This window comes from Miscanthus floridulus, chromosome 1 (assembly GCF_019320115.1).
Source record: "Miscanthus floridulus cultivar M001 chromosome 1, ASM1932011v1, whole genome shotgun sequence".
NCBI lineage: Eukaryota > Viridiplantae > Streptophyta > Magnoliopsida > Poales > Poaceae > Miscanthus > Miscanthus floridulus.
In genome coordinates, this window is record NC_089580.1 from 34,689,081 (window position 1) to 34,717,049 (window position 27,969).

General features: G+C 44.6%; 1 protein-coding gene and 1 long non-coding RNA gene across 5 annotated transcripts; one reads left to right on the forward strand and one right to left on the reverse strand.

The window, feature by feature from the left end:
* Nucleotides 1–13,113: 13,113 nt before the first annotated feature.
* Nucleotides 13,114–16,009, reverse strand: LOC136478320 (uncharacterized). Of its 3 annotated transcripts, none has more exons than XR_010764238.1 (6): nt 15,570–16,009; nt 14,943–15,043; nt 14,659–14,860; nt 13,821–14,032; nt 13,605–13,734; nt 13,114–13,518 (listed from the first exon to the last, which is right to left on the reverse strand). It is a non-coding gene; the product is annotated as an uncharacterized lncRNA (long non-coding RNA). The 3 variants fall into 3 exon arrangements; XR_010764236.1 differs by having other exon boundaries at nt 14,473–14,860; XR_010764237.1 differs by having other exon boundaries at nt 13,821–14,023; nt 14,093–14,860.
* A 3,063-nt stretch (nt 16,010–19,072) lies between these two features.
* LOC136479048 (5'-3' exoribonuclease 4) lies at nt 19,073–27,926 on the forward strand. 2 transcript variants are annotated; one of them, XM_066477099.1, is made up of 22 exons: nt 19,074–19,436; nt 19,537–19,639; nt 19,740–19,816; nt 19,897–20,088; nt 20,177–20,296; nt 20,379–20,441; nt 20,594–20,728; nt 20,848–21,012; nt 21,095–21,172; nt 22,171–22,257; nt 22,708–22,779; nt 22,900–23,019; nt 23,947–24,017; nt 24,726–24,854; nt 24,954–25,030; nt 25,155–25,195; nt 25,276–25,350; nt 25,436–25,587; nt 25,663–25,767; nt 25,867–25,942; nt 26,730–26,806; nt 27,041–27,926. In XM_066477099.1, exons 1-22 carry the CDS (start codon nt 19,230–19,232, stop codon nt 27,810–27,812), a joined length of 2,994 nt encoding a protein of 997 aa, XP_066333196.1. In that variant the 5' UTR covers nt 19,074–19,229; the 3' UTR covers nt 27,813–27,926. The 2 variants fall into 2 exon arrangements, with proteins under 2 accessions (XP_066333153.1, XP_066333196.1); XM_066477056.1 differs by having other exon boundaries at nt 19,073–19,436; nt 25,436–25,767.
* Nucleotides 27,927–27,969: the final 43 nt, after the last annotated feature.

Below are 27,969 nucleotides of genomic sequence, written 5' to 3' on the forward strand. Positions count from 1 at the left end.
ATGTAAATAGATATATCAATCAATATCAAAACCAATTTTTACTTCTATTTGCATCTACTTACTTTTCGGCGACTTCGTCAATTTGCATTATTTTTTCTTTATGAGTTCTCATTGATTCGGCGAGCTGCATCGCTTCAGTGCGACCTTCGGCGATCCTCGAGTTCTGCGTGAGTACCTCTTGGCCGTGACTTCCGGGCGTATCACTGTTGTCAGGACCAAAGTGCTCGTATCTTCATCCTTGTCGATTAACAGATCAAATCGACTGGCACGCCTTGGATATCGATTCGGGTATTAGCCCTTTGTGTTTGTAGATCTACTTTTGCATCAACACTTCTTTGGGCCCATAATTGGTGTACCAATGAACTTAGCCTTCACACCATTGGCACCCTTATAAAGCATGTAACAAGAATCAAATTTAATTAAGGATACATTAGGTAGCTTGTTCTTGTTAGTCTTGCAATTTTGCTCTATATGCCCAACTTGCTTGCATCTATTGCAAAACTGACCATTGCCCTTCACAAAGCTAGCTTTGTGAGTGACAAAGGCTGCCTTGCCTTTCTTGGGGGTATAGCCTAATCCCTCTTTGTTAAGAGAAAACCTTTGGCTACCCAAGCACTTTAGCAAGTGGGCTTCTCCACCATAGGCAATGCCTAAGGCACGAGTGAGCTCATTTACCTCCTTGAGGTTCTCATTTTCCACCATTAGTGATGTATCATTCATAGGTGGAGTAGTAATGATTTTGCTACAAGAAGTATTAGTGGGAGCAACAAAAATAGATTCATCAATAAGATCACATGTTAGTCCCACATCACATGATATGGTCACTTGCTTCTTCTTGGCTTCCTTCACTTTGACTCGCTCAATGAGAGAGGAGTGAGCCTTTTCAAGCTTAGAGTGAGCTTTGCCAAGCTTCTCATGGGCTTCCATTAGCCTCACATGAGTGGCATTGAGCTCATCAAAGGATTGCTCAAGAGATTTTAGCTTCTTGCGCAATTCTTTGCACTCCTTTCTCTTCATCTCATTGCAAGCGTGCACTTGCTCACACATGTCTAAGAGCTCCTCCTTGGTGTACTCCTCCTCATCATCATCATCCCTACAAGAATCACTTTCACATTCATCATCATGCTCATCAAATTTTATCTTGGTAGGCTTTGCCATGAGGCATGTCGATGGAGTGTCGAAGATGGATAGCTTCTTGTTGATGGCGATGCTTGCTAATGCTCTCTTGAGATGTTTCTTATCATCATCACTAGAGCTATCATCATCCGAAGAGCCATCACTATCCCATGTGACCACACAGCCTCCACCTTTCTTCTTCTTTTGAAAGGTCATCTTCTTTTCCTTCTTCTCCTTCTTTTCTTTCTTATCCTTGTTGTGCTTCTTCTTCTCATCCTCATCATTGTCACAATTGTAAGGACAATTTGCTACAACATGATTGGGGCTCTTGCAATTATAGCATCTTCTCACATATTCTTTGCTCTTAGTGTGATATCTTCTCTTTCTTGCACCACAGCCCTTCTTCTTCATGAACTTGCCTATCTTGTGAACAAAGAGAGCCATAGCTTCATCATCAATATCACTAAGATCCTCATCATCACTTGATTCTTTCTTGGACTTGCCCTTGTTCTTTGATGATGATGAGCTAGCCTTGAATGCTATGCTTTTCTTCTTCTTGTCTTCTTCTTCCTTCTTGTCATCCTTGTCATCCCCCTCCCTTTCCACATGGTATGTCTCTTGTGTTATGACATCACCTAGTACTTGGTTGGGGGTAATATCCTTCAATCCTCCTCTTATGATTAGAAATCTTAACATCCCAAATCTTGGAGGTAGGCACATCAAGAATCGATGGGAGACATCATCATCCTTGATCTTTTCTCCCAAAGCCTTCAAGTCATTGATAATTACTTGTAGCCGATAGAACATTTTCAGAATGCTCTCATCATCTTTCATCTTGAAACTTGTCAACTTGTCCTTGAGGATGTACAACTTGGCACTCTTCACCGCCGGTGTGCCCTCATATGTTTCCTCCAATCTCTTCCACACCTCATTTGCTCTTTCACAATCCTTGATTTGCTCAAACACCTTAGAATCAATGGCATTGTATATGGTGTTGAGAGCCATTGTATTGCATTGCTTGTTGGTCTTATCTTGGTTGGTTGGATCATTAGGATCAATGATAGCATAGTCATTTTCGGTCACTTCCCATACTTGATCATTGATTGAACCAAGATACATCCTCATCTTTCTCTTCCAATAATCATAGCATGTGCCATCAAAGAACAGTGGTTTGCCCCCCATATGATTGAACACAACTTGAGCCATAATTTGACACCGAGGTTGTTAAGCCTTCAATCAAACGGTGACCACGACTCTGATACCACTTGAAAGGTCCTAATATGTCTAGAGGGGGGTGAATAGCCTATTTAAAAATCTATAAATCAACTAGAGCAATTTGATTAGTATGACAAATAGCGTAATGCAAACTTGCTCTAGCTCTACAAGGGTTGTAAGCCACCTATCCAATAATTCTAGTTGCAATGATTACTTAGGCACACAAACTTCCTATGTAATTACTCACTAAGAGCTCTCAACCTTGCTACTCTAAAGAGCTCAACTAGATGAATGTAAATGATAAAGCAAGCTCTCAATTCTAATTACACTAAAGAGCTTATTATAACTAGTTTGCAAGAATGTAAATAAGTGAGTAGGGTGATTATACCGACATATAGGGGATGAACCAATCACACGATGAATATATAGCCAATCACTGGGAGAATGCCAAAGACAAGAGACAATCGATTTTCTCCCAAGGTTCACATGCTTGCCAACACGCTATGTCCCTGTTGTGTCGACCAACACTTAGTGGTTCGGTGGCTAAGAGGTGTTTCACAAACCTCGTCCACACGATAGGACACCACAAGAACCGACCCACAAGTGAGGTAACTCAATGACACGAGCAATTTACTAGAGTTACCTTTTTGCACTCCGTCGGGGAAGGTACAACTCCCTTCACAATCACCGAAGGCAGCGACGAACAATCACCAACTCATGCTAATCCTCCACTGTTGCATCGAGCCATCTAGGTGGTGGCAACCACCAAGAGTAACAAGCGAAATCTGCAACACAACACAAATACCAAGTGCCTCTAGATGCAATCACTCAAGCAATGCACTTAGATTCTCTCCTAATCTCACAAAGATGATTGATCAATGATGGAGATGAGTGGGAGGGCTTTGGCTAAGCTCACAAGGTTGCTATGTCAATGAAAATGTACAAGAGAGTGAGCTTGAGTCAGCCATGGGGCTTAAATAGAAGCTCCCATGAAATAGAGCCATTGTACCCCTTCATTGGGCACACTATGGGCTGATCGGACGCTCCGGTCATACTTCACCGGACGCTGGCTTCAAACGTTGTTCAACAGATTTCAACGGCTATGAAACTGACCGGATGCTTCAGCAAAACTGACCGGATGCTGAAGCCCCAGCATCCGGTCGTTTCCAGTAAGCTCCCCGAGGCATATTTTTTCGACCGGACGCGTTCGGTCCACCTTGACCGGACATAGATCAGCGTCCGGTGCAATACCCTAGGTACTGTGCAGACCTGTCAGTTTGACCGAACGCAACCTATCAGCGTCCAGTCGCTGAGTGACCCAGCGTCCGGTCAATAGACCGACGCGCGCACCCTCTGCTGCCACTGACCGGACGCACCGGTCCAGCCAAGGCCAGCGTCCGGTCACTTGCAGTGACCTCCAACATTTCTGTCTAGGGCACCGGTGGCACCATCGGACTGTCCGCACTCTACGGGCAGACACTCCGCCGGTGGAGTTTCTTACCCTTTCACCTAAACTTCACCACCCTTGATCAGATGTGCCAACCACCAAGTGTATCACCTTGTGCATATGTGTTAGCGTATTTTCACAGACATTTTTAAGGGAGTTAGCACTCCACTAGATCCTAAATGCATATGCAATGAGTTAGAGCATCTAGTGGCACTTTAATAACCGCATTCCGATATGAGTTTCACCCCTCTTAATAGTACGGCTATCAATCCTAAATATGATCACACTCGCTAAGTGTCTTGATCACCAAAACAAAATGGCTCCTACATTTTATACCTTTGCCTTGAGCCTTTTGTTTTTCTCTTTCTTCTTTTCCAAGTTTAAGCATTTGACCATCACCATGCCATCACTATTGTCATGATCTTCACCATTGCTTCATCACTTGAAGTAGTGCTGCCTATCTCATAATCATCTTGATAAAATAGGTTAGCACTTAGGGTTTCACCAATTAACCAAAACCAAACTAGAGCTTTTAGGGACTCACAGGTCATCCTAGAGAGGAATGCGCTGATGATGTCCACGTCAATGACATCAGGGAGGGAGTTGCATCATTGGGAGAACCTATGGATGTAATCCTGTAGGAACTCACTGGGCTCCTGCTTGCAACTCTTGAGGTCCCAGGAGTTTCCAGGGCAGACATACGTCCCCTAGAAATTTCTGACGAAGACCCTCTTGAGGTCCACCTAGTCGCAGATGCTATCGTGCGGGAGGAATTCAAGCCATGCCTGAACATGTTCCCCCACGCAGATGGGGAGATACTGAATGATGAAATAGTCATCATCCACACCTCCGACTCGGCAGGCGAGCTGGAAATCTTTGAGCCAAATACCAGGGTTTGTCTCCCCAGTGTACTTCATGATGTTGGTGGGTGGTCAGAAGCGTTGTGGGAACAGCACTCTTTGAATACGCCAGTCAAAGGCCCGTGGTCCTAGGCCCTTAGAGCTAGGACTCCGGTTGTCCAGCCGGTGACCGTGCCTAGGGCGCGTTTCACCGCTCCCCTCGATGGTTCGGTCAGGATCCATGTTGTCTGCTCTCACCGCTGCCCGGTGGGCGTCATCATCATGTCGGACCTGGTGCCGATTGCTGATGATGCTGCGAGCGTGCTGGTGCGGATTGGGCTGTTCGTGTACTAGTAGTCAGCACAGAGCAGGCGCCAGGTTGGATCACGGCGTAGCAGCTGCCTCCCGAGCCGCACCTAACGGCTGTAGCAGCGAGCAGATGGAGCGATCCGTCTAGCGCGTCCCCGCTCCCCCGGTGGGGAGAGAGGGTGCGTGTCAGAGTCATGATGCGAAGCTTTCCGCCTGTTCAACGGCGGTAGCTTCTACCAGCACCTGAAGGTTCTGGTAGACCGCCCGCTCCTAGGGGTCGATGGGCTCGAGAACGCCGCGCAGAAGCATTGCCGCTGCAGTGATGTTCTGGCTAGCCCGAGCAAACTATGGGGGATCATTCCCCTAGTTCGCAAGGTCATGTTGGACCTAGCGGGCATGACAACGGGCACCGCCCACTAGGACATGCGCGCACGGCACATCGTGCTGTGCCGAGCACACTAGCGTAGACGGTGGCTAGTTCTACCATCTTTGTCATAGCCCTCGCCGTGCTCCTGCGCCCATGTAAGGGGCCCCACATGAGGGTCTAGAGGGGTGTGAGTCTGCAAGGACTCTGCTACCACCGGTGGCTATCTTAGAGCGTCCTCCATAGCGTACTCCTAGGATGGGCAGTGGCTAGGCACCACGTCGCCAACGCTAGAGCCATCGCTCCCAACCTCATCGTCGAGGAGTTCATAGAAATAGGTGGGAGCATAGCTCACCATCCCCACGAACTCAAACATGAAAGGAGTCGGCATCAGCATTTTTTGGAGCCCCTAGGCATACATGTCCGCAGAGGACACGAGGCCATATGGGAACTGGCCATGCGGTGGTTGCGGTACGGACAACACGTTCCCTCTGGATAATTGATGAAATACAGTAAATAACGAGTAAATAACAGAACGTATATTACTCATAGTGAGGTTTGAGCAGAGAGTTTGCTCGAAATGTAGCACAGATGTTGTGTTGTTGAAGTTATCGTGCATCCCGGAGCCGATAGAGGGCGCCCCTCCGACGGGCGTCGGAACGAGTATCTCCTTGCGGAGGTGTAGTACGCCAAGCCGGTCAGTGACGAAGTCCAGGCTTCCAAAGAGGAAGGCCTGGGATGGCTCAAAGACGAGTGGAACCCACATCCCAATAGGTGGGAGTGTGGGAAACACCAGTGAGCCAAAGTGAATCATATCGCCCAAGCCCGCCATGGTGGAGGTGGCAGAAAAGTGGGCCATCCGATGACCAAAAAGTGTTGTACGTACAACGTCTTCCCCATGGACAGTGCCAACTATTGGTGCAAAAAGCGACCAACAAGTAAATATTTGTAGTTTTACTATATGTTGTGATCGGAGGTGGCCTAGCACTCAATGATACAGGATTTATACTGGTTCAGGCAACGTGCCCTACGTCCAATTTGGGTCAGTCGGTGACTTCATTCCTAAGCCCAGGTGCTCGAAGTTTGCAGTGGGGTTACAATGAGAAGGAGAAAGATGGGGGGAGCAAGAGGCCCGGTCGGACTCTGGTCCAAGCGCCGAGAGAGATCGAGGCCCTACTATGAGCTAAGTGTTTGAGCATGTGCTCATGGTTTGAACCTAGCGGTTCTGCTGTTGTGTGCTAGTGAGCTTGATCGATCTAATGAATCTGATGAGCTTAGAGAGCCTGAATCAACCTTCCTGTTGGAAGAGAGCACATCCCCTTTTATAGATGAAGGGGATGGCTTTACAAGTGAGAGAAAGGGAGTATGTCGGTTGCTAAGCCTTGCTTCCCACGCCAGTGGGTACAAGACGATGGTAGGCACCCACAATACTGTAGAATGTCATATGCACGAGGAAGGTTGCGTCTTCTTCTTTGGGTATGGCAGATGTCGGTACCTGCTATACTATTAATGCCCAAAGGCATGTGAGGGGTTTTACCATGTTTGCCTACTACGATAATTGTTGGCGCCTACAACACTGTCGATGCCTCAGAGGCACGTGAGGGAGCCTTACCGCCTTTGACTGGTATGGGAGTTGACGGCACCCACAACACTATAGGAGAAAATGTTGATGCCTACAACACTGCTTGGGTACTGTTCTACAGGTGCAGAGGGTACGGTCCCTAGTATTGCAGTTTGACTTGTATGCCCTGCCTTACTTTTCTTCGTCTGTTTCCTGGTCCCTACTGAGCGGGCATCCCTGGTCAATTGGTCCTAGTCGGCTCTGAGCGTGCCTGGTGGAGAGGAGCTATAGGCAGGGGTCCAACGCATTCCAAGTCAGAGAAATGAGCTAAAGTTGGAAGCGGTGTTTTGGCCAGGCCTTTCGGTCGGAGAGGCCATCTAGAGGTGGGCCGGAGACCGAAGTGAGCGCTCTGGTTGGAGAGGCAAGCCAGAGTCAGAAGTGAGCACCGTTCCTCCTCGGCCAGGCCTTCCAGTTGGTGATTTGATCTTCCTTCTAGCCTGCCGTTTAGGTACTTAGGCCGACCCATGAGTTGCGCGTTGTCTGCTTGGGCCGAGCCTTTGTTGGGGAAGCCGGTCCGCGAGGGACCCTAGGTTTATGAACCTAACATTTGTGGAGGTTGCACCTACGGTTCTCGATGCTCAATCGGCCCCTAATGCGGTAGTTGGAGATGCTTGTCAGACTCATGTTGTTATGGTAGATCCTCCTCATGAGATCCCTTTGACATAGAATCATCCGAGTAAGTGTCTTAACTGCATGGTTATTGGGAGCTTACCCCCTTCCTTACATCCATTTCTTTCATTCTTTCCTCATTTCTCTACTTATGTTGTAGGAGACATTCCTGAGAATGTGGATGTGCCCCCTGTTGCTGCGCAAGTGTACTTTGGAGATGGATTTCATGGCTCCAATAGTGTTGAAATTATGCATGATTCGGAGCCATATGAGATGGCAAGGGCTCTTGATTTTGATGATGGTTGCCTTGTTGGAGAGCTAATAGAGAGTGATGTTGAGATGCTAAGGCGTATCTTTCCTAGCCGCTGTGATCCAAGAGTTCACGAGTTCAGCGATCTTACTTATTCCGATCAGGCTTTGTGCAAAAGGACATGATGATGAGCTCCTAGAAGCTCCTGAGGTTGGCCCTAATATGGTAATTGAGAATGGGAGGGTGTTCAATGACCTCCCTACATTGAAGAGGTGGTTGTAGGCATTTGCAGTGATACGAAAGAGACCTTACAAGGTCTTGCATTCATATGCAGAGCGCCATTATACAGTTGTGTGTGACAAGGAACGCTGCCCATGGAGGGTTTGTGAAAGGAAGCAAAAGGTCATCGGAAAGTGGAAGATCACAAAAGTTGTCGGCCACACAATTGTGCTGACCATGAGCTGATACTGAGGCATCGGCAATTGACATCTACCCTTATTGCCAAGCGGTTGATGGAAATATTGCAGGGAGAACCCAACATGAACATGAGGACAATTATTAGGACCGATGAGGCGTTGTATGGAGGTTATGTGATAACTTATGGTAAAGCTTGGAGAGCTAAGCAGCGAGCATGGAAGATGATATATGGGGACTAGGAGGATGGGTACAAGCAGCTGCCAATACTTTTCAATGCAATCAAAGCGATGAATCCAGGCATGCATTATGAGTACATCCCAAAAACCAAATGCATGGAAGGATGGGAGGCAGATATTCTTTTGTGCTTTTCGGTGCTTCCCTCAATGTGTTGAGGCCTTTAGGCACTATCGTCCCATCTTCTCTATTGATGGTACGTTCTTGATTGGTAAATACTAGGGCACACTTCTTATAGCCATATCCTGTGACACGAACAACAAGTTGGTTCCTTTGGCATTTGCTTTGGTTGAGAAGGAGAACAATGACAGTTGGGGATGGTTCTTGAGGCTAGTCCAGATACACATGGTTGGGCCTGGCAGAGAGGTTGGTGTCATATCTGATAGGCACTAGGGCATACTTAATGACGTGCGAGAGCAGATAAAGGGGTGTGCACCTTTGCACCATCGTTGGTGTACTCGGCACCTTGCCGAGAATCTACTCTGGAAGGATGGTGTGAAGGGTAACTTTGATCTATTCCAGAAGGCTGCTCGATAGCTTGAGGACAAGTACTTTTAGAAAAAGTTGGAGCAGGTCAAAACCGCATCAAATGTAGAAGGTAGACAATGGCTCACAGGTTTGATGAGGGATTTGGAGAAATGGACAATAGCTCACGACGCCGGTGGATGGAGATATGAGTTTTAGTGCAGCAACATGACGGAGTCATTCAATAAGTTGCTATTGGAGATACGTGGTATGCCCGTGAATGCAATCATTCAATTCACCTTCTATAAGCTTGTTGCCTTGTTCAACGATAGACATGCCCATGCATTGAAGTTGTAGAGTGATGGAGAGATATGGGCTCCGAAACCAAAGGCACACCAAGAGAAGGCAAATGAAAGGGCTGACACACATGAGGTTACATGCTTTGACCATGCCACATCAGGTCGAGCATAGGGGCAGTACAACGTCCGACATGGAGGTCCGAGAGTCGAGGATGCATGTGGTTGTCCTACAAGATTTCAAATGCACTTGTGGTAAACCAAGTCAATACCACTTTCTATGTTCCCATTTGGTGGCAATAGCTAGGCATCGCAACTATAATATCGAGAGCAGGATACCTCATGAGTTTAGTGTCCACACGCTTGTGCACACATGGAGCCCCCGCTTCGTGCCTTTTCGGGACCCTAGAGAGTGGCCTCCATATGATGGGCCGAAGTATATTGTGGATCCAGCTTATCATTGGAACAAGTGTGGATCAAGGAAGAGGATGAGGCATAGGACGGTTATGGATCAGATACCCAGAAGAACGAGGTATGGGAGAGGAACCCCATTTGTTACTGACCCCGAGCAGTACGAGTGCGGCAAGTGTGGTAGACTTGGCCACAATTCACGAAGTTGCCATTGGTAGATTAGTGAGGTGTGACTATTGGTTGATTATATTATTTAATATTTGTCGTATTCATTTAATTAATTATGCATGTAATTGTGTTAATTACTTGTACATTTCTAAGTTCATGTTTCATTGTATATTGAATTTCTAATTCATTGACTTTGTTTGTAGGATGGCGCAATTCCACCTGCTCGACCCGACGTATAAGGCGACCCATCGAGGATGTCTCATAGCGTAGGGGCAGGTAATAATCTATACATTTTGTTCAAATTTTGGTGAGCGTACATGTGTTCGTGAAGTAATAGGAGACTATGTTTTATTCCATACAGGACTTTCCACTCCTTCGTCCTAGAGCCCACAATGGGTTCTTAGACATGCGGTACGACGACATGTACACTCCTTTCCTAGAAAGAGTTGGACTGGATGTCATCTCTTTTTAGGTTCATCGTGGGTTACCCAAGTTCAACTCAGCGGCCATAACTACGTTGGTTGACAGGTATTATATTCAATCATTGCCTCCATTCATGGCCATTTGTTCATATGCTTGTCTTTTTGACATGTAATCTTGCTTTGTCTAAAATATAGGTGGCTGCCAGAGACTCACAACTTCCACCTACCTTTTGGGGAGATGACAATCACGCTCCAGGACTGTTAGAAGATGCTAGGCCTGAGGATTCACGGCAACCCAGTCACCAAGCAGTGCAGGTCAGAAAGCTAGAGAGCATGAGTGGAGGCCTTCCTTGGGCGTGAGCTTGGCGAGCAAGGGGCTCACACTTCTGGAGTTCTCATCTCCTGGCTCCGGCAAGAGTTCGCATAGTGCCCCGAGGAGGCAGATGAGGAGACAGTTGGGTACAACTGTAGGGCATGGATCCTATACCTGTTTGCCTGTGTTCTCTTTCCCGATGCCACGGGTGACACTGCGTCCTAGATGTGGGTCCACTGTCTCAGTGACTGGGACCAAGCGGGTCACTACAACTGGGGCTTTGCAGTCTTGGGTTTTCTATACCGGTAGCTATGCGAGGGGTGTCGTCGGACTTCGTCCATAGTGTCACTTGGTGGATGTGTGTACCTGCTCTAGCTTTGGATGTGGGCTCGTCTTCTAGTTGGCCATCCAGAGGTTCTGGCTCATCGTGAGTGGTTCCAAGGTTAGCCTCCACGTCGGCAGCCGACGTGGACGTACCTTTGGGACCAGGTCAGGGTTCCGCACGCGAGGTTAGAGTGGGCGTACATTGAGTTCACGAACGAGATAGACACACTCACGGTGTCTAGTGTAACTAAATTTTATTTCCCATGCTGGTTTGAAATGGATTAGTGTACTATCTAACATCTTGTTTGGACATGTTGTAGGTGGAGTGGGAGCCGTACGATGGAGACGGGGCACTTACTTTTTAGTTGAGCAACTTGTGTGGGTGGGACGATGACTTCTATATGATGAGGTACCCTATAATCTGCTTCTATGCTATCGAGTTCCACCTGCTAGATAGAGTTGCACGCCAATTTGCACGTCCTCGAACCTAATTAGTCCATGATTAGACACTAATTGCCAAATACAAACGAAAGTGTTACAGTTGCAAAACCCAAAAATTTTCGCGAACTAAACGTGGCCTAAAGTAAACTAAAACTTAAAACAGATTGACTACTAAAATTTGATTCAAGGGCTTATTTCACCTGGCCCTAATTCGCAGTTTATGCGCGGCACGTCCAAACCACCATGGGCACCTCGCGAGAACCGGAGTCCGGAGGGGTGATCGGAAGTGGAAACCGGAAACAAATCCAATGGTAGGAGGAGCGAGGACGTGCGTGGGAGATATCAGAGAGTATCCGTGCCCGCCTGCCGTTGGCTGGAGCACCTGCTGCATGCCTCCTTGGGCCACGTTTAGGCTCAGTTAGTTGTCGAAAATTTTGGCAAAACGATATTGTAGCATTTTCGTTGTTATTTAATAATTAGTGTCCAATCGTTAACTAATTAGGTTCAAAACGTTCGTCTCGCAAAGTACAACCAAACTGTATAATTAGTTTTTGATTTCGTCAACATTTAGTACTCCATGTACCACAAGTTTGATGTGACGGAAAACCTTCTTTTTATATAGTGTCAAAGTTGAAAATTTAGTGAAACTAAACAAGCCTTGGCTCCTTGTGGTCCAGCTGTCCTGCTGGCTCCTGACACGGGCCGTGTATGGCACTGCAACGCCGGGCTCAGCTTTTGTCTCCCCGGCGGCAGGCACGCCAACGCCCTGGCCGTTTCGCGCATGCATGGACGGAATCACAGCTTGCATGCTTGATCTCCACTGCGCCAGCGCCATGCACGCACGCACACCCCTAGCTGTAGCCTTGGGTCGTTTAATAAAAATAAACCATCTCATTCAAATTTGGAAGTTTATTAGGTCAGGTCGACCCACTCACCATAAGCAACACGGACGGCTTTTTCGACTGCTTTGGGTGATAACCGGAACAAAACTGTCTTTTTAAGGGCATGTTTGGCTCCAAATAAGTCATCTACTTATAAGTTAAAAAGTGAAATAAGTGATTTATTTTGCTAAACACCACCAACTTATAAGTCACTCCTGTTTATAAGTTTTAAGTTGGTTCACTCATGCTTAAAACTTATAAGTCACCCTTTTTCGCATGGGGCCCACACATTTAATGAGTTTATAAGTCATCTACAACCAAACAGTCATGACTTATAAGTTACTAATTTTCAGTCACCTGACTTAATAAGTCCCCTGACTTTTGAAAACCAAACATGCCCTAAAAACATGCCCTAAAATTATTGTTTCATTTTAGTGCGCGCGTGTCAGAGTTGCTTCTCTGTTCTCTCGTTCTCTTCTACTCCGTACTACTATCTGTGATCGATCAGTACGGGCATTCCAACGTGCGCCTTCCAGTCAGCTCAAGGTGCTCAGGTCGATCGGCATGGATCTACATCTACCAACTTAGCTGCTTCAAAGACGTGGTGCTAAAATCTCCTTTCAAGAATGCATCCGCGTGTCACGGCGGCCTTTTCTGAAAAAAACCAGTTTGATTCGTTGTGGGTCCATGTTACAAAATTCTAGCTATGTTTGGAGGCTATAGGCTACAGCCGGTCCTATATGCATAGGCGGTGTGCTTGACTAGGCGTAGTAGCCCACTTAACCATTAGCACTAATAGATACTAGTATATTGCCCGTGCTAACGCTACCGAAACTATACTTACAATTGATTTGGTGATAAAAGCTATAAAGATAAATTTACACTTCCATTAATGAAGTATGCTCTTGGAGTTTGGTACATTTAATAAGTGTACACGAGAGGAGAGTATTATGGCTCATTAGCACGAAGGAAACTGTGATTTATAGAAAAGGTATTATAGCAAGCAAGTAGGCATGAAGATGGATGGAAAGAGCAACGGATCAGCTTACAAAGGTGATTTGAAATTCCCCCAAAGTGTTAATAATTACAGGTCACTAAGTAGAACTGGCAAAGGAAAATACACAGTCGTTAATCATACATGAAACACATTTCGAGAAAACAATTTACAATTTCCTCAGAGACAATTTCCAGAGTATTCTAGTTTTGCTAATATTTCTCAGTATGCATAGTGGAGGAAAACTCATCCCTGGGCCCTTTGCCTTCTTAGCAGCTTCCCTAAGCCTTTCCAGTGCTAACCCGGCCTCGCTCAGATAGTCAAGCAGTGAACCATGTAAATCTGCACCACACAGGGCAGTATCACCATTGGTTGCCTTGACCTGAAAAAGGTGTCAAAATTAAGAATTACATCACCTATTTCAAAATCTGCATAGAGAATATGTACATGATATGAGAAGAAAATTACCTGAAAACTCCATTTGCTATCTCAAGGATTGACACATCAACTCCATTTCCATTTGCACTGACTTTCATCCATTTTGCAAAAGTACATCGATTCCTCCCTGTAGGCTTTTCAACTTGGCCTTTCTGGTTCACTGAACAGAAGATATGACAAGGTTTCTGATTGCATATGCAGTATGTGCATGAATTAAGCTAGTCGAGAGAGGATCAGAGAACATACATAGAGGACGTAGAAGAAAACATCATGCTCCAGCACGCGCTGAATACCTCAACATCATGGCTGAATCGATTGCCCTTGAGTGCCTCCTAGCCGAGGTTCCGTCAACACCGATGGGCTCGATGGCGGTGACCCCACGTGCCCACCTCAGCATTCGCGAGAGCGTCATCTGGGCATGGTCCACTTGCCATTGACAGTGGGAACACCTAGCCACACTGCAGGGTAAAAGAATTGTCTTGAATTAATCTCAATGATTACTCTGAAATAGGTGTTACCTCTATTGAACCATTCAAGACAATTGTTCATGAGTCTGAAAAGAAGAAAACAGTTTCAGTAAGCAAAGCATGTGTTGAGACAGCTGTTTTAAGGCATAAATCGGTGAGCTGTTAGAAGCCTAACGAATAGACTGTTTTGAAGTCATAAATGTATGTTTCAGTTATCATGATTCTGAAAACATGTATTAGCATGGTTCGGTAATCTGAAAAAAAACTTCATTACAGAGGAGCATCTAGCTGATTGTATTTCATAGCATGGTTCAGATATCTTGGGGGGAAAATACACAATAGACCAGCTGCTAGTTGATGGTTTATTTACCAACATATTAGCATGGCTTAGTAATCTGAATAAAAAAATTGCAATACAGAGGAGCATCTACCTGATGTTATTTGGGAAAAACATGTTAGTGCAGCTGTACGTTCGTAGTTCACTATAGAATTGCTTCAGTTAACTGAAAAGAACTACAATTAGTGCCTGTCAAGCTGAATCTAACACAGGCTAAAAGAGTCTGTCAACATAGACTAAAACAAAAACCTTGAAGATTAAAACTATGAAACAAATTTACATGGCCAAAAATTTAGATACTGAATGGTGGCCAATGTTCCATGGATGACACATTTATATACTGAATGGTAGCCAATGTTCCGATTTAAGTAGCTTCTCGATGGTTTCATAAGCCATCGTTGCCTTGTAGTGGCCCGTGGGAGTGGTGAATATGAAATTTAATAATGTAGGGCATCTTAGGGCTCAACTTGTTTATGAACTACCTGTTTTGCAAGCAATGTAATCTGTTGGACAAAGTATAGGGAATGGTCACATCTACTGATTGTGTACAGATTGCTTATTTACCTACTAAGCAAAATCACACTGCCTCTGTCCACTGCCCACATGGCCTCTTCGCGATGTGGTGTCCTGCCAGCACCGTTCTCCTCCTGCTGTGCGATAATGGTCTGCAGCAAGCCAGCAACAAGCAGGGATACGATATTGCCTTGTTAGAAGCATCACATACCAAAACCATGCATTTCCTAGCAAAGTTAATAAGGTAGGGAAAAAGACAGTCACTGAATTCAAATACATGACTGGAAAATGACGGTCCAAAAATTGGTACACACATTGTCTTATTCTGGCTTTTTTCTATATTACATAAGATGAAAAATACATTTCGGACCTAGAGATGCCTACAGAATTTAACCCACAGTAGTGATCAATCGAGGCGTGAGACTAACATCTGGGACCTAGCAAAATCAAACGCACTCACATGAATGGAATCGACGATTGCAGGGACCAATCGAGGTGTAAAACCAACATCTAGGACCCAGCGAAATCAGATGGACTCACATGAATGGAATCGACGATCGCGACGCAGCACATATTATCTACCCCTCCCAAGCGGATTGACCGCATCAGCGCTTGAAACGGGACGAATAAGAGGATCCGCATGGTACAAATGTTGGAAGAAAAAAAAGGGCAACCAACCTGAGGGATCGATGAGGCGGGCGTAGGGAGCGGGGTACCGCCGTTGGCTCCTGAGGGGTGAGGTCACGCGCGGTGGTTGAGCGATCCCCCGAATGATCTTCTCGTTCCTCTCCTCCTCCCTCCTATGGGCCCAGTCAGAAATTGGCGAGCCCTAGCTCGATTGGGGCCGCGATTCGGATGCTGGTAGCGGATTGGAGGGGTCCGCGGCTAGGGTTTGCGGAGGTGGAAAGGAGGAGGAGAGGGCGAATGGGAATGCTGGCGATGGCGAACCTCGTCGAGAGAGATGGGAGCGTGGGAGGCGACTTAGAAGATGAGGCGAGGAGGCTGCTCGGGCTCGGGAGCAACGTCGGACCGCGCGGCATCCGCGGCAAGCAACGGGTGATGGGGAGTGGCAGGCTCCACCGTCAGCGCGCGTGATTAGTGGCGGCGAGCGTCTTGGGTCTTTCCTCGGGCGCTGGCGCGACGAGGAGGTTGACGCGCAATTCTGGCCCAGGGATTTGATCGATTGAGGGCAGACACACTAAACGTGAGCCGTCGGATTTGGATGAGTAATGAAAGAGAATAGCTAAGAGATAATCTGATGCATCCGTTTTGATGGTGTTATATTTTCTGGGTGTATTCATGGGTGTGGATATAGCATAGGTCATGACTGTGGAGCAGACATTTATTGTGTGGCTGTAGATTTATTCTAAGTGATGTATTATAGGGTAGTGTAGATGTAGATGTAGATGTAGATATAGATGTAGATGTAGATGTAGATGTAGATGGATCTAGACAGGATCTAAATTCACAATTGTATTGCTGCGACTTACTAAAACTTTAATTACCGTTCTCGCCTGACAAACCTGCCCGGAGGGAGTAATGCAACTTACCAAAAAGTTGGTTGTCCTAGTTCTCCCCTCCTGTTTTCTCCGATAATCCATCCGATGGGGCGATCGTAAAATCGCCAAACTATTTAATTTCCGTCAGCTCAATTATATTGACCCTCATGGTCACCGTCTTCTCCAACCAAGAAAATAAAGAGGGCACACTTTAATTACAGAGTTAAGTTTATTTGTCATACCATGAAGTGAGTCCGTATATGTACACATACAGTAATGACAAGTTGACAACAAGTTGCAAAACGGGCATAGCTTTAGGGTGCGTTTAGATCCAAAAATTTTTGGTTTGGGCTAATGCAGCACTTTCGTTTGTATTTAGCAATTAGTGTCTAATTATGGACTAATTAGGTTCGAAAGTTTCGTCTTGCGATTTCTCACCCAACTGTGTAATTAGTTTTTTTTTATCTACATTTAGTACTTATACATGTGCCGCAAGATTTGATATGACGGATACTACGCAAAAATTTTTAGAATCTAAACAGGCGCTTAGTTAATTTATTTTCACGGGGACACGAGGAACAAACAGAAATTAGAACAGCAGGCTGCCTACACCTGGAAGCTACCCATCAGGTCCGTCCGTCTCTGCATTTATGCAGACACAACCGTACAAACAATGCACCTGGCCAGTTGGCCATGCTTATCCCTGTGACGTCATCACTAACCGACACCTCGCCGCTCGCCTGCCAAGGACGATACGCGGGTCCCACTCTCCCCAGTCCCCGCCCTCCTCCTACGTTTTTGCAGGCTGAAGCTCCGCTTGCTCCCACGCCCTAGATCCTACGGAGTAGAGCGTGTTTATTCCCTGAATTTGGTAATTTGGGCTATTGTAGTATTTTCGTTTTTATTTGGTAAATAGTGTTTAATCATGGACTAATTAGGCTTAAAAAGTTCGTCTCGTAATTTTCAACTCAACTGTGTAATTAGTTTTTTTTCGTCTACATTTAATGCTCCATGCACGTATCGCAAGATTCGATGTGAAGACTACTGTATCACTTTTTGAGAATTTGGGGTGGGAACTAAACACGCGCGTAGACGGCTACCTAACCCCGTCCCCTGACACACGGGCCTAGCGCTCCCATGCTGGCACCCAGCCCCACCGGCCAGCATCCCTGACACAGGAGCAGCTAAACGAGAGCTCGTCAGTCGTAGGTCGGAGAAGACTGGAACGCGACGAAAACGGTGAGGACGCTGTGCCCACCCCCGCCCAGTCTCCAAAGTCCGACCCATGCATCCTCCTCCAGAATTCGTCCGCCCGTCCGCCTCTCACCGGCACCTTCCCAGCAGCTTCTCCCGGCTGCAGGAGGCCCGCCACGTGCCCCACCGGCTACAATCAGATGACAGGTACAGTGCACCACGCACGGCGGCACGCGATGGGGGTCGGACGCGGTGAGGTGGTGGGGGCAGGCGTTGCTGCTGGTTGGTTTGGTGCTGGGGGGTTTCCGTGGCGCGGCCGGTCGCAGTCGCAGCGGCCCGGTTGCCCGAAACGGCAAAAGATGGAACGGGTGACCGGCTGGCCGTGCGCAAGGCGACGAGTTTAAAGCGGAGAGAGGGGGTAAAAGCTGTGAACATGTGACGGCATATGCGCCCTGTTCGTTTGGGCTGGTTTGGCTTATAAGCCATGGCTGAAAGTATGGTTGGCTGATTTGGTGTGGGAGAAAAATACTGTTCGTTGGCTGATAAGCCATGGCTTATAAGCCAAATACGACCAGGCGAACATGCTATGTATTTGAATAAAAAAGTTCACATTGAAAGAAATTGCAACCACTAATGACCACACTGCAGTACAAACAAATAAGCTGCTGTTAAACCACTTTACTAGATTAGAAATCTACTAAATCTCAGCCCTACATTTTCGTGCACAACCCGTGCTTCCGGCTACTCAGAGTTTTGGGGAAAAAACCCCAAAATGAACCACTGAAACAGTGAAGCCAACAGTACATAGTGAAAGGAGGGCAGCCATTTTTCCACCACCCTTCCTTAAATTTAAACAAAGCATGGACCCAAAATAAAGTGGATTCAAGCATCAATATAAGACAATATTACAACAACTCCAAACAGAACAGATCGGTCCAAAACTGGCAGGTCACAACACAACCACTTTGCTAGTACTCCTAATGCTGGTTTAGTTCCCGAAATTTTACAAAATTTTTCAAGATTTTCCGTCACATCGAATCTTTAGACACATACATGAAGCATTAAATATAAATAAAAAATAAAACTAATTACACAGTTTAGACGAAATTCACGAGACGAATCTTTTAAGCCTAATTAAACTATGATTGGACACTAATTGCCAAATAACAACGAAAGTGCTACAATACTATTTTTTAAAGAATTTCGCCAACTAAACGAGGCCCTGGCAAATAGGATTCTAACTGCTCACTCCGCACGCGCTGCTCATAGCATCTAATGGCGTGTTTGAGCATGCGATATACTTTACATTTACAAATATCTTCTCTTGGAGTTGCTCTAAAACATCCAAACGGGCCCTTATTGCAGCCCATCATCAGCCTTCCCGGATCGGGCTAAAAGCCATACAGTTACCAGGCCGCAGTGGCCGAGACGGAAGCCCAACCCGCCCGCACGCACGCGCGACTCCAGGCCATCGCCCCCCCGCCCCCCGCAGGCCTCACCCTTCCTCCGTCCCTCCAGATCGAACCAAAGGGGAGGCAGCAACCACCGCACGCCACTGCGGCGCTAGGAGTTCCTAGAAGCGCCGCCCCGCGAGAGGGAGGCCAGAGCAAGGAGGAGATCCGGCCGCAGAGCAGGTCGGTCGGAGATGGGAGTCCCGGCGTTCTACCGGTGGCTGGCGGACCGCTACCCGCTGACGGTGTCGGACGCGGAGGAGGAGGAGCCCGTGGAGCTCGAGCCCGGCGCCTTCGTCCCCGTTGACCTATGCCGCCCCAACCCCAACGGCCTCGAGTTCGACAACCTCTACCTCGACATGAATGGCATCATCCACCCCTGCTTCCACCCCGAGGGTCGGGTACGCATTCGGTCCTGCCCGTTCGATTCCGCACCCCCGGAATCCCTACCCAGTGTTTGCTTAGCTCTCGATCTCACGGCCTCGGTTTTCCTCCCTGCAGCCTGCCCCCGCCACCTACGACGAGGTGTTCAAGTCGATTTTTGATTACATCGACCACCTCTTCGGCCTCGTCCGCCCCAGGAAGCTCCTCTACATGGCCATTGGTGAGTCGCTGCTACAGTACGCTGATACAGTACTGCTACTTTGTCACGTATAGACGGTGTTGCTCTGAGTAACAAGGTCGGTCAATTTTTTGTCACGTAGACGGTGTTGCTCCAAGGGCAAAGATGAATCAGCAGAGGTCCAGGCGATTCCGGGCTGCTAAGGACGCGGCTGATGCGGTAAGGCTACAGTTGCTGTGGTTGTTTGGCTTGTTCAGGTTGTGGCAGCTGTTTTCTCATGTTGCGTTTACTTTGTTCAGGCAGCGGAGGAGGAGAGGCTGAGGAAGGAGTTTGAGGCAGAGGGTAGGACTCTAGCCCAGAAGGAGAAGTCAGAGGCAATCGACTCCAATGTCATTACTCCAGGGACACAGTTCATGTATGTACTATCTACGGCGCTTCAGTACTACATACAGTTGAGGCTGAATCACACGCTTGGATGGCAGTCTGTCAAGGTGTTTACTATGCTGGCTTGGAATTGTAAATTTGTTCTCAATCCTAGTTAGGTACTAACTGAGATCTGCACTGTGTGTATTTTTCAAGATAATATTGTCTGATTCCAATGTCCCTGGAGAGGGAGAGCACAAAATTATGTCATACATCCGCCTGCAGCGCAATCTTCCTGGCTTTGATCCCAATACGCGCCATTGCTTATATGGCCTGGTAAGTTTACTTCATTTTTAAACTACTAGTGGTTTCTGTTTAAGCTAAATCTGTGATACACGTTACCCACTCTATTCTCCAGGATGCTGATTTGATTATGCTTGCTCTAGCAACTCACGAGGTCCACTTCTCAATTTTAAGAGAGGTAAAACTTCTTATTGTTCTTTGTTGGAAAGTATATGTATATTTATAGTTTTATACACATCTAGCTAGGGCCAAGTTCTGGACCCTAATTTTGTCCTCTACATGGTAATTTAGGAGTAATCCCGTAATTACAGAATTCAACTGACTTTACAGGTGATCTCCATGCCAGGGCAACAAGAAAAATGTTTTCTTTGTGGTCAAGTTGGGCATTTGGCTGCTGAATGCAGAGGTCCTAGTCAGCCTGATAATTCTGTGGAGCTACCTCCTATTCATAAAAAGAAGTACCAGGTACTCTGAAACTATATAACCATTTTGATCCAGTAAATTTGCTTCAGATATGTTGTTTGTTATTCATCTTTTACTCTTGTTGATGTTGATTCACTGTGTGAATATTTTCCTGTTGACAGTTTCTTAACATATGGGTGTTGCGTGAATACCTGGCAAAGGATTTGGAAATTGTAGATGCTCCCTTCAAGATAAACTTTGAACGTCTTATTGATGATTTTGTGTTTATGTGTTTCTTTGTTGGCAATGACTTTCTTCCTCACATGCCAACTTTGGAAATTCGTGAGGTGTGTTGATCGAAAGCATCCATCTTTATTTTACTTCCAAGATGATTTGTTCATAACTGTGATTAATTGCTGTATTCTGTAGGGTGCCATTAATCTTCTCATGAGTATCTACAGGTCGGAGTTCGCATCAATGGGTGGTTACCTAACTGACGGGGGTGAGGTAAGGTTTATCAGATGCAAATTGTTGTATTGTTTGAACTTTGAAGCCATGCAATTGCAACGTTTTTTGTGGCGGCAAATACTCAATACTTACAAAATGTAGGAAACTAGTCCTGTAGTCAGCTTTATAGTGAACTATTGGCTTTCTTTAACCATGTGATGCACACTATGATGTTTGATATATTAATAGTGTGTAATCATACTACTATTTAGGGAAACCAATTTAGATAGGAATTCTCTCTTCATGGTTATCCTGTCATCTGTTTTGTGTCAGAACGTTAACACTACATAAGCTAAATGGTACCGATCCCATCAATTTGCAAATTTTGTATTATGTTACCATATTGGTTTAAAATGCAGCAAATTTGGTATTATGTACATATTGGTTTAAAATGCAATGCGTGGAATATGGTTGGTAGGATCCAGTGAATTATAGAAATCACAGTAACATTACTCAAGTTGACTGTAGACCAAATTGAACTTCATACCCATTTTCGCCTGATGAGTTATGGGATTGGGACCTATGGACATTTGCTATTGTACCATTGCCTGTGAAAAAAGAAACTGTTTCTAGAATGTAGGAAGATGGATCCGATATTTTTACTAAAGTACCAGGTGGCTTTACTGTGTTTGGCAAGTATGTTTGTTACGGTTCGTCATACATCATCTGTGGTTGAATGTTCCTTCCTTGTTTAGTCTGCCCCTCTGGATATCATGTTGCTCAATAGCATACATGTATAAGATAGTTTATTATGCCCACCACTTGACAATTTAAGCCATTTGGGAGAAAGCCCCTCTTCATTCTCTGATGTAATGCTCAGATCAAGTGTCCACAAGTGAAAGTTTGGTTTATGATGACTCATAAAATCATAAGTAAAACCTTCGGTCTCATCATTCAGCAGTAGTTGTTGCTCTGCCGAATGCACGGATTTCCTTTTTTTTCCTTTTACATGGGGTCAAGGCCTGAAATCTTGACATTTTCTCCATTCTAATGAAAAGGTTATATTGGACCGAGTGGAACATTTCATCCAGTCTGTTGCGGTCAATGAAGAACAAATTTTCCAGAAACGAGCACGCATTCAACAGGTAATTCCTAGCTGGTCTTCATCCAATGTCTTTATTGATTTCTGTATTCCTACATATACTTTATGCATGCAAATATATGATCATGGTGAAGATTGTGAAATCATTTTATAGTAGTGATTCTAATAATCTTAGTAGGCCAATCATCTTATGCTATAATGATATGCTTATTGTGCAACTTCATTTTTTAACATGATATGAGCATGTTAAGATACCATAGCGTTGATGCCTTTTAAAAAATGACTAATTCCTTTTCAGTGAACTTCTCAATAGGAATGAATTTCAACTTCCACTTGAGTATACATTTCCAAATAATTTGAAAATTTATGCCATTTGAACCTTACTGTATGTGTTAATACTTAAAATGTACAACCACAAAAGCTTGTTAGTTAGATCTTTGCATTGATATTGCTATCTTAGAAGACAAATTAACTTCTGATTGGTAAACTGCAGGCACGCGAGAACAATGAAGAGAAGCATAGAATACACAGAGAGAATTCTGAGGAGAATCAATATGTGGATAAGGTATATTTTTTTGTCCTGTGAACTGTCCGAATATGTTTGTTCAGTAATGTCCGATGTCTCTAATAACTGTAAGGAAGTATTCAAATCGTTGGTTGTCCCTTGTTCTATTTCTTCCTTCAGGTGAAGTTAGGAGAGCCAGGATACAGGGAGCGTTATTATGCTGAGAAGTTTAAAGAAGAGGCGGAGTCAAAACCCATTGATCAAGTTCGGAAACCCATTGATCAAGTTCGGAGAGATGTTGTGAGTTTTCTTGACAGGCACCATCTTGATTTGTGGAATCGCAGCAACTTCTAACTCAATGCCCAAATGTTACTGCTGAAAAATTGACAGTGGATATATCATATATGAACGGTTTGCCAGATAATAAATACCCAACAACCAGGTTCTGAATGTTGCCCCTTGACAACATAAACAGCTACAACTTACAATTAATAACTGGACTAATATTGATGGTTTTGTGTTGGAAATAATTATGGACTGAGTCCACCATCGAGATGCCTCTTTTGGCCTCGCAACAATAGTCAATAATCTACATTTCCTAACACTTCACAGGCTGGAACAATCAGCCAGCTGTTTTGACGTGTTTGTTGCATGATCAATTTGCCCAATATGCTAATAAGGTTGATCTGGCTTTGCTTAGGGCAGAAACTTGACTTGATTTAAATGCTTTTAGTTTGGTTTTGTGAGTTGGTCTCAACCTACTATAAATTACTCACACCCAAAGTGATTTTGGATTTTTTTTATTTCTATCTATCCTGTTTAAAAATACTGGTCCCAAGTCAGGGGAAAGGAGGGTCATGATTCATGAGGCTGGATGAGCCGTACGAAAAATCCAGCCACCATATGAAACCCAAATAAAAGATTGTAGTAGCATGCAAAGTGAATTTACATTTTACAATCCACATACCAGAGCCATGGCCTACTTACAACTCCTTTTTTTTAAAAAAAAAAAACACCACAATCCTTTTCTTTGGTTCATGTTGGGTTTAATCTCTAGCCTACCCCAACTTGTTTGGGATAAAGGCTTTGTTGTTGTTTTAATGTTATCTTTCATTCTGTGGTAGGGATAGGTGGTATACTCATACTGGCTACTGCTATTCGGTTGCCATTTGCTGTCAACATTGGTCTCGTTTGTCTTTATTTGTCTATTATCTATGCATATTTCAGGTCCAGAAATATGTGGAAGGTCTTTGTTGGGTTATGAGATACTACTATCAAGGTGTTTGTTCATGGCAGTGGTAGGTAAATATTGACCGTCTACTGTGAGAATTTGCTATCACATTTCCTGTGGAAGATAAAACATCACTTGATTGAATGCTAAAGTATTATTCTCCACTATCTTTGACGTAAAACATTATGCCCACTTTTGGTAGGTCCTCTTAAAGTTTCTTAACTCCACAAACAGATACAAGATATGCGTCTAAGATCTAAATTTATGGTAACTAGATGACCCAAATTTGGACCTCTAGATTTCATCGAAACCATATGCTGTAATTCTGCACAAGATCAATTGGTTCTTGTTCCACAACTCATAATTATATAAAAGTGATAGTCCAGTATGATCATGTCAACATCCTCTTCTATTTACGACTTGCAAACCAAATTTTATGACTGAAGAACAAAAACCTCTGGTATTGTCTGCCATGCAACAAGCTATGCTGCAGTTGTGGAATCTCCAATAGGCGGTGCAGTTAGATATGGCTCATGTCTTAAGTGACTAGTGCCTGTTTCCTGATATTGTTCTGTGTTGCTTATGCGTTGATGGCAATTTACTGACATTCAGGGTTCACTGTTTTACATAAATCAATAATGTGACAAACCATTTTTACCTCTGCCATAACCAACATGCCTACCTAAGCAATAGTGTTGACATGCTCTTCTCAGCAGCACATGTGCTCTTCTTCTTTAGATCAAAAGTTAACTGTGGCTTTTCATCCACATGTCAGGTTCTATCCCTATCATTATGCGCCTTTTGCATCTGATCTAAAAGGCTTGTCTGAATTGGAAATAACCTTTTTCTTGGGTCAACCTTTCAAGCCATTTGATCAACTAATGGGAACACTACCAGCTGCAAGGTCTGCTACCCCTGATGCAAATGAATCCGTTCCATGTTCAAATGGAAAGAATGTCAAATACAATGAGTTCTGAGATGTCCACTATTTATTCTTCTGTAGCTCCAATGCACTGCCAAAATACTATGGGGATTTGATGGCTGATCCAGATTCACCATTGAAGTCTTTCTATCCCAAAGGTACCACCACCTATTTTGCAAAGCAAAATAAAAGTACCTCAAAACTGCCCCATGCATAGGGTGATTGTGTATCGATAAAATCATATTTATTCATTGCTTCTAAAGCCTTGTGCTGCACCTGCAGATTTTGAGATAGACATGAATGGGAAACGTTTTGCATGGCAGGTAATGCAAATGGATAAATCATTCTTCTTTCTGGCTACTGATTGTGTTATGTAGAAATATTTATGTTCTCTTTTGCCCAGGGTGTTGCAAAATTGCCTTTTATTGATGAAATGCGTCTGCTTGTGGAGACAAGAAAACTTGAAGATACTTTGACAGTATGTTTATGTTACAATCCTTATTTTTTAACCATCTGGGCTTGTTACTTTCATTTTGGCTGAGCTTTATTTTGCTCTTTCACAGGAAGAAGAGAAATTCAGGAACAGGACTATGTTTGACATAATTTATGTTAGAGATACTCATCCATTGACCTCTCAGATTATGTTCCTGTATCAGAACTACTACCACCTATCAAGAACAGACCCTTATGTTATTCCCATTCAGCCTGCTGTTAGGTTGGTAGAAATGCTAGATACATTGATTTGGATTATTTTTCACTCGGCATTTGTTTACTGTGTTGCTGTATGCAGTGGTGGAATGAATGGATTCCTATGTTTATCTGAAAGGAACTGGTATAATGTCACTGTAACTTCTCCAGTTAGGGGGTTCAATGGCATTGCTCAGAACAGAGTTTTGTAAGCATCTTATCGTGTAAAGGCATATTGTAAACTAAAAGCCACCCTTTAAATCTACTAGCACTACATATATATAATTTTTTTTCTATTATTTTTCAGGAATGCTACCTATCTTAATCCTCAGTATCACAAACACATCCCAGAGCCTCCAGTGGGGGTCATCATACCCGCGAAGGTATTTTTGTTGGCCCTGCACCCAATGTGCATTTTGGTGCATATAATTCTTGGAGAGATGAAAGTGTGAACATAATATATATATATATATATATATATATATATATATATATATATATATATATATATATATATATATATATATATATATATATATATATATATATAAAAGAATAAAGCCCCTTACGTATAGTTCAGCCTTTTTGACATCACCAGTTTAGAAACTAAGCCCATAACTTACTCTATTTAGTGTTTTTGTTACCAAGCATGTAGGGTGTGAAGTTTAGTGTGTGTTTTTTTAACCAAGAAAACAAAAGGGGCTCCCCCACTGTTAGATTTAGTAAACCATAAAAACAACCACTGCACAAAACGAAAGGAAAACACTTCAGCTAAGCCCGAGCGAGGCTAGAACAAGAAGAAAAACAAAGAACCACTATGCACATGAATCAACCCAGGAGAGAAAAACAGATCGCTTGTTTTCAAAAATCATAAAGTTTAGTGTTCACTTAAGGTAATTTCTAATGGCAGAGGGGGCCATGGCCACCTTTGGCCACAACAAAGCTCCGCCTTTGAACAGAAGCATAATATTTTCTTTTGTGATGATGCTATCTTTTAATTACCTGGCTCTCTTATTATCCATGTTTGCACTGTTATGACCTTTATATAAGTATATGTTATCATTATCAATTGAAGTATATGTGGTATTTCGTTTTTATCGATTTCGATGTTGGTTTGCTATAAGCAGTTTAAAGATAAATTCATGGCCCAACAAGTGTTCCATTTTGTAGATACTGAAACCTAGTGATTTCAAACCCTTTCCTGTGTTGTGGCATGAAGATAATAGTCGTCGACAAGCAAGAGAAAGGTATGATTAATATGTCATAATGCTTTTGCAGAGTACTTCCACTTCCACTAGAGAGTATTCAGGAACTATAGGAGTCTGGGTATCCACTTTAAATGAAATACTATATAAGCTGTGCACTGTTTTGCAAATTTAGATCAACACACTTTTACTTCATCCTGACTAGCTTACCCTGTTTTTGTAGCCTGACCAATTGGGTAATCTGTTTGCACCATCATGATTTCTTTCCATTTACAGGCCTCAGGTTTCTGGAGCCCTTTCTGGTTCTCTCTTAGGAGAAGCTGCACACCGTCTGGTGAAAAACTCCCTCCAGATCAAATCTGGCAATGCTGCTGGGTTACTTGATATGCCATACAGGGGTGCACCCTATGGCCCTGGAAACAGACCAAGGCCTGCTGGACCATTGGGGTATGAGAGGGGTTTTATGGATAATCCATACCATGCACACATGTCTAGAAGTGTTCCAAACCCTCACCCTCAGTTCTTTGGTGATTCTCAAGTTAACAAACAGCCAATGCGGATACTAGAACGGCCAAACTCACGAAGTCATGATGCTGGTATCCGTGCATCAATGTCAAAATTGACAATCCAAGAAGGGCCAAGGCCTCATCAAAATAACAGGATGCAGAATTCCGGGTACTGGCCCAATCAACCACATCCTAATCACTTTGCCGGACCCCCAGCCCAGCGGCCTATGCAGAACATCAGTTTTATACCTCAGCGACCTTTCCAAACTGGGGGATTCCCGCAGCAGAGACCTGTAAATGGGGTTCCACCACCATTACCTCCCAGTAACTGGATTGGGAAGCAACCAAGTGGAAGTCACATGGGTGTACCTGCAAAACACGATCCAAGGACAGCCCCGGATAGACAGCCTAAGCAGGATAACCCAAGATTGCAACAGGATAAGAGACAGCAGGCTACTACCAAGGTATACCGTGCCAAAACTCAAGCTACTAATGGTAATGGTTTGTCAGAGTCAGGTAAACAGGAAGAATCTGCAGCGTAACTGGGTTGCTGAGTTCCTGGAAATCCACATGCCAAGTTTAATGTGCATGGCCATCCTGCTACAAGGAGAGAATGCAGGCTCTTGGTGATAGCAGCAGAGGGTTTCCATGTATCCCCCCCCCCCCCCCCCCCCCCCCCCCCCCCCTGAATTTATATTC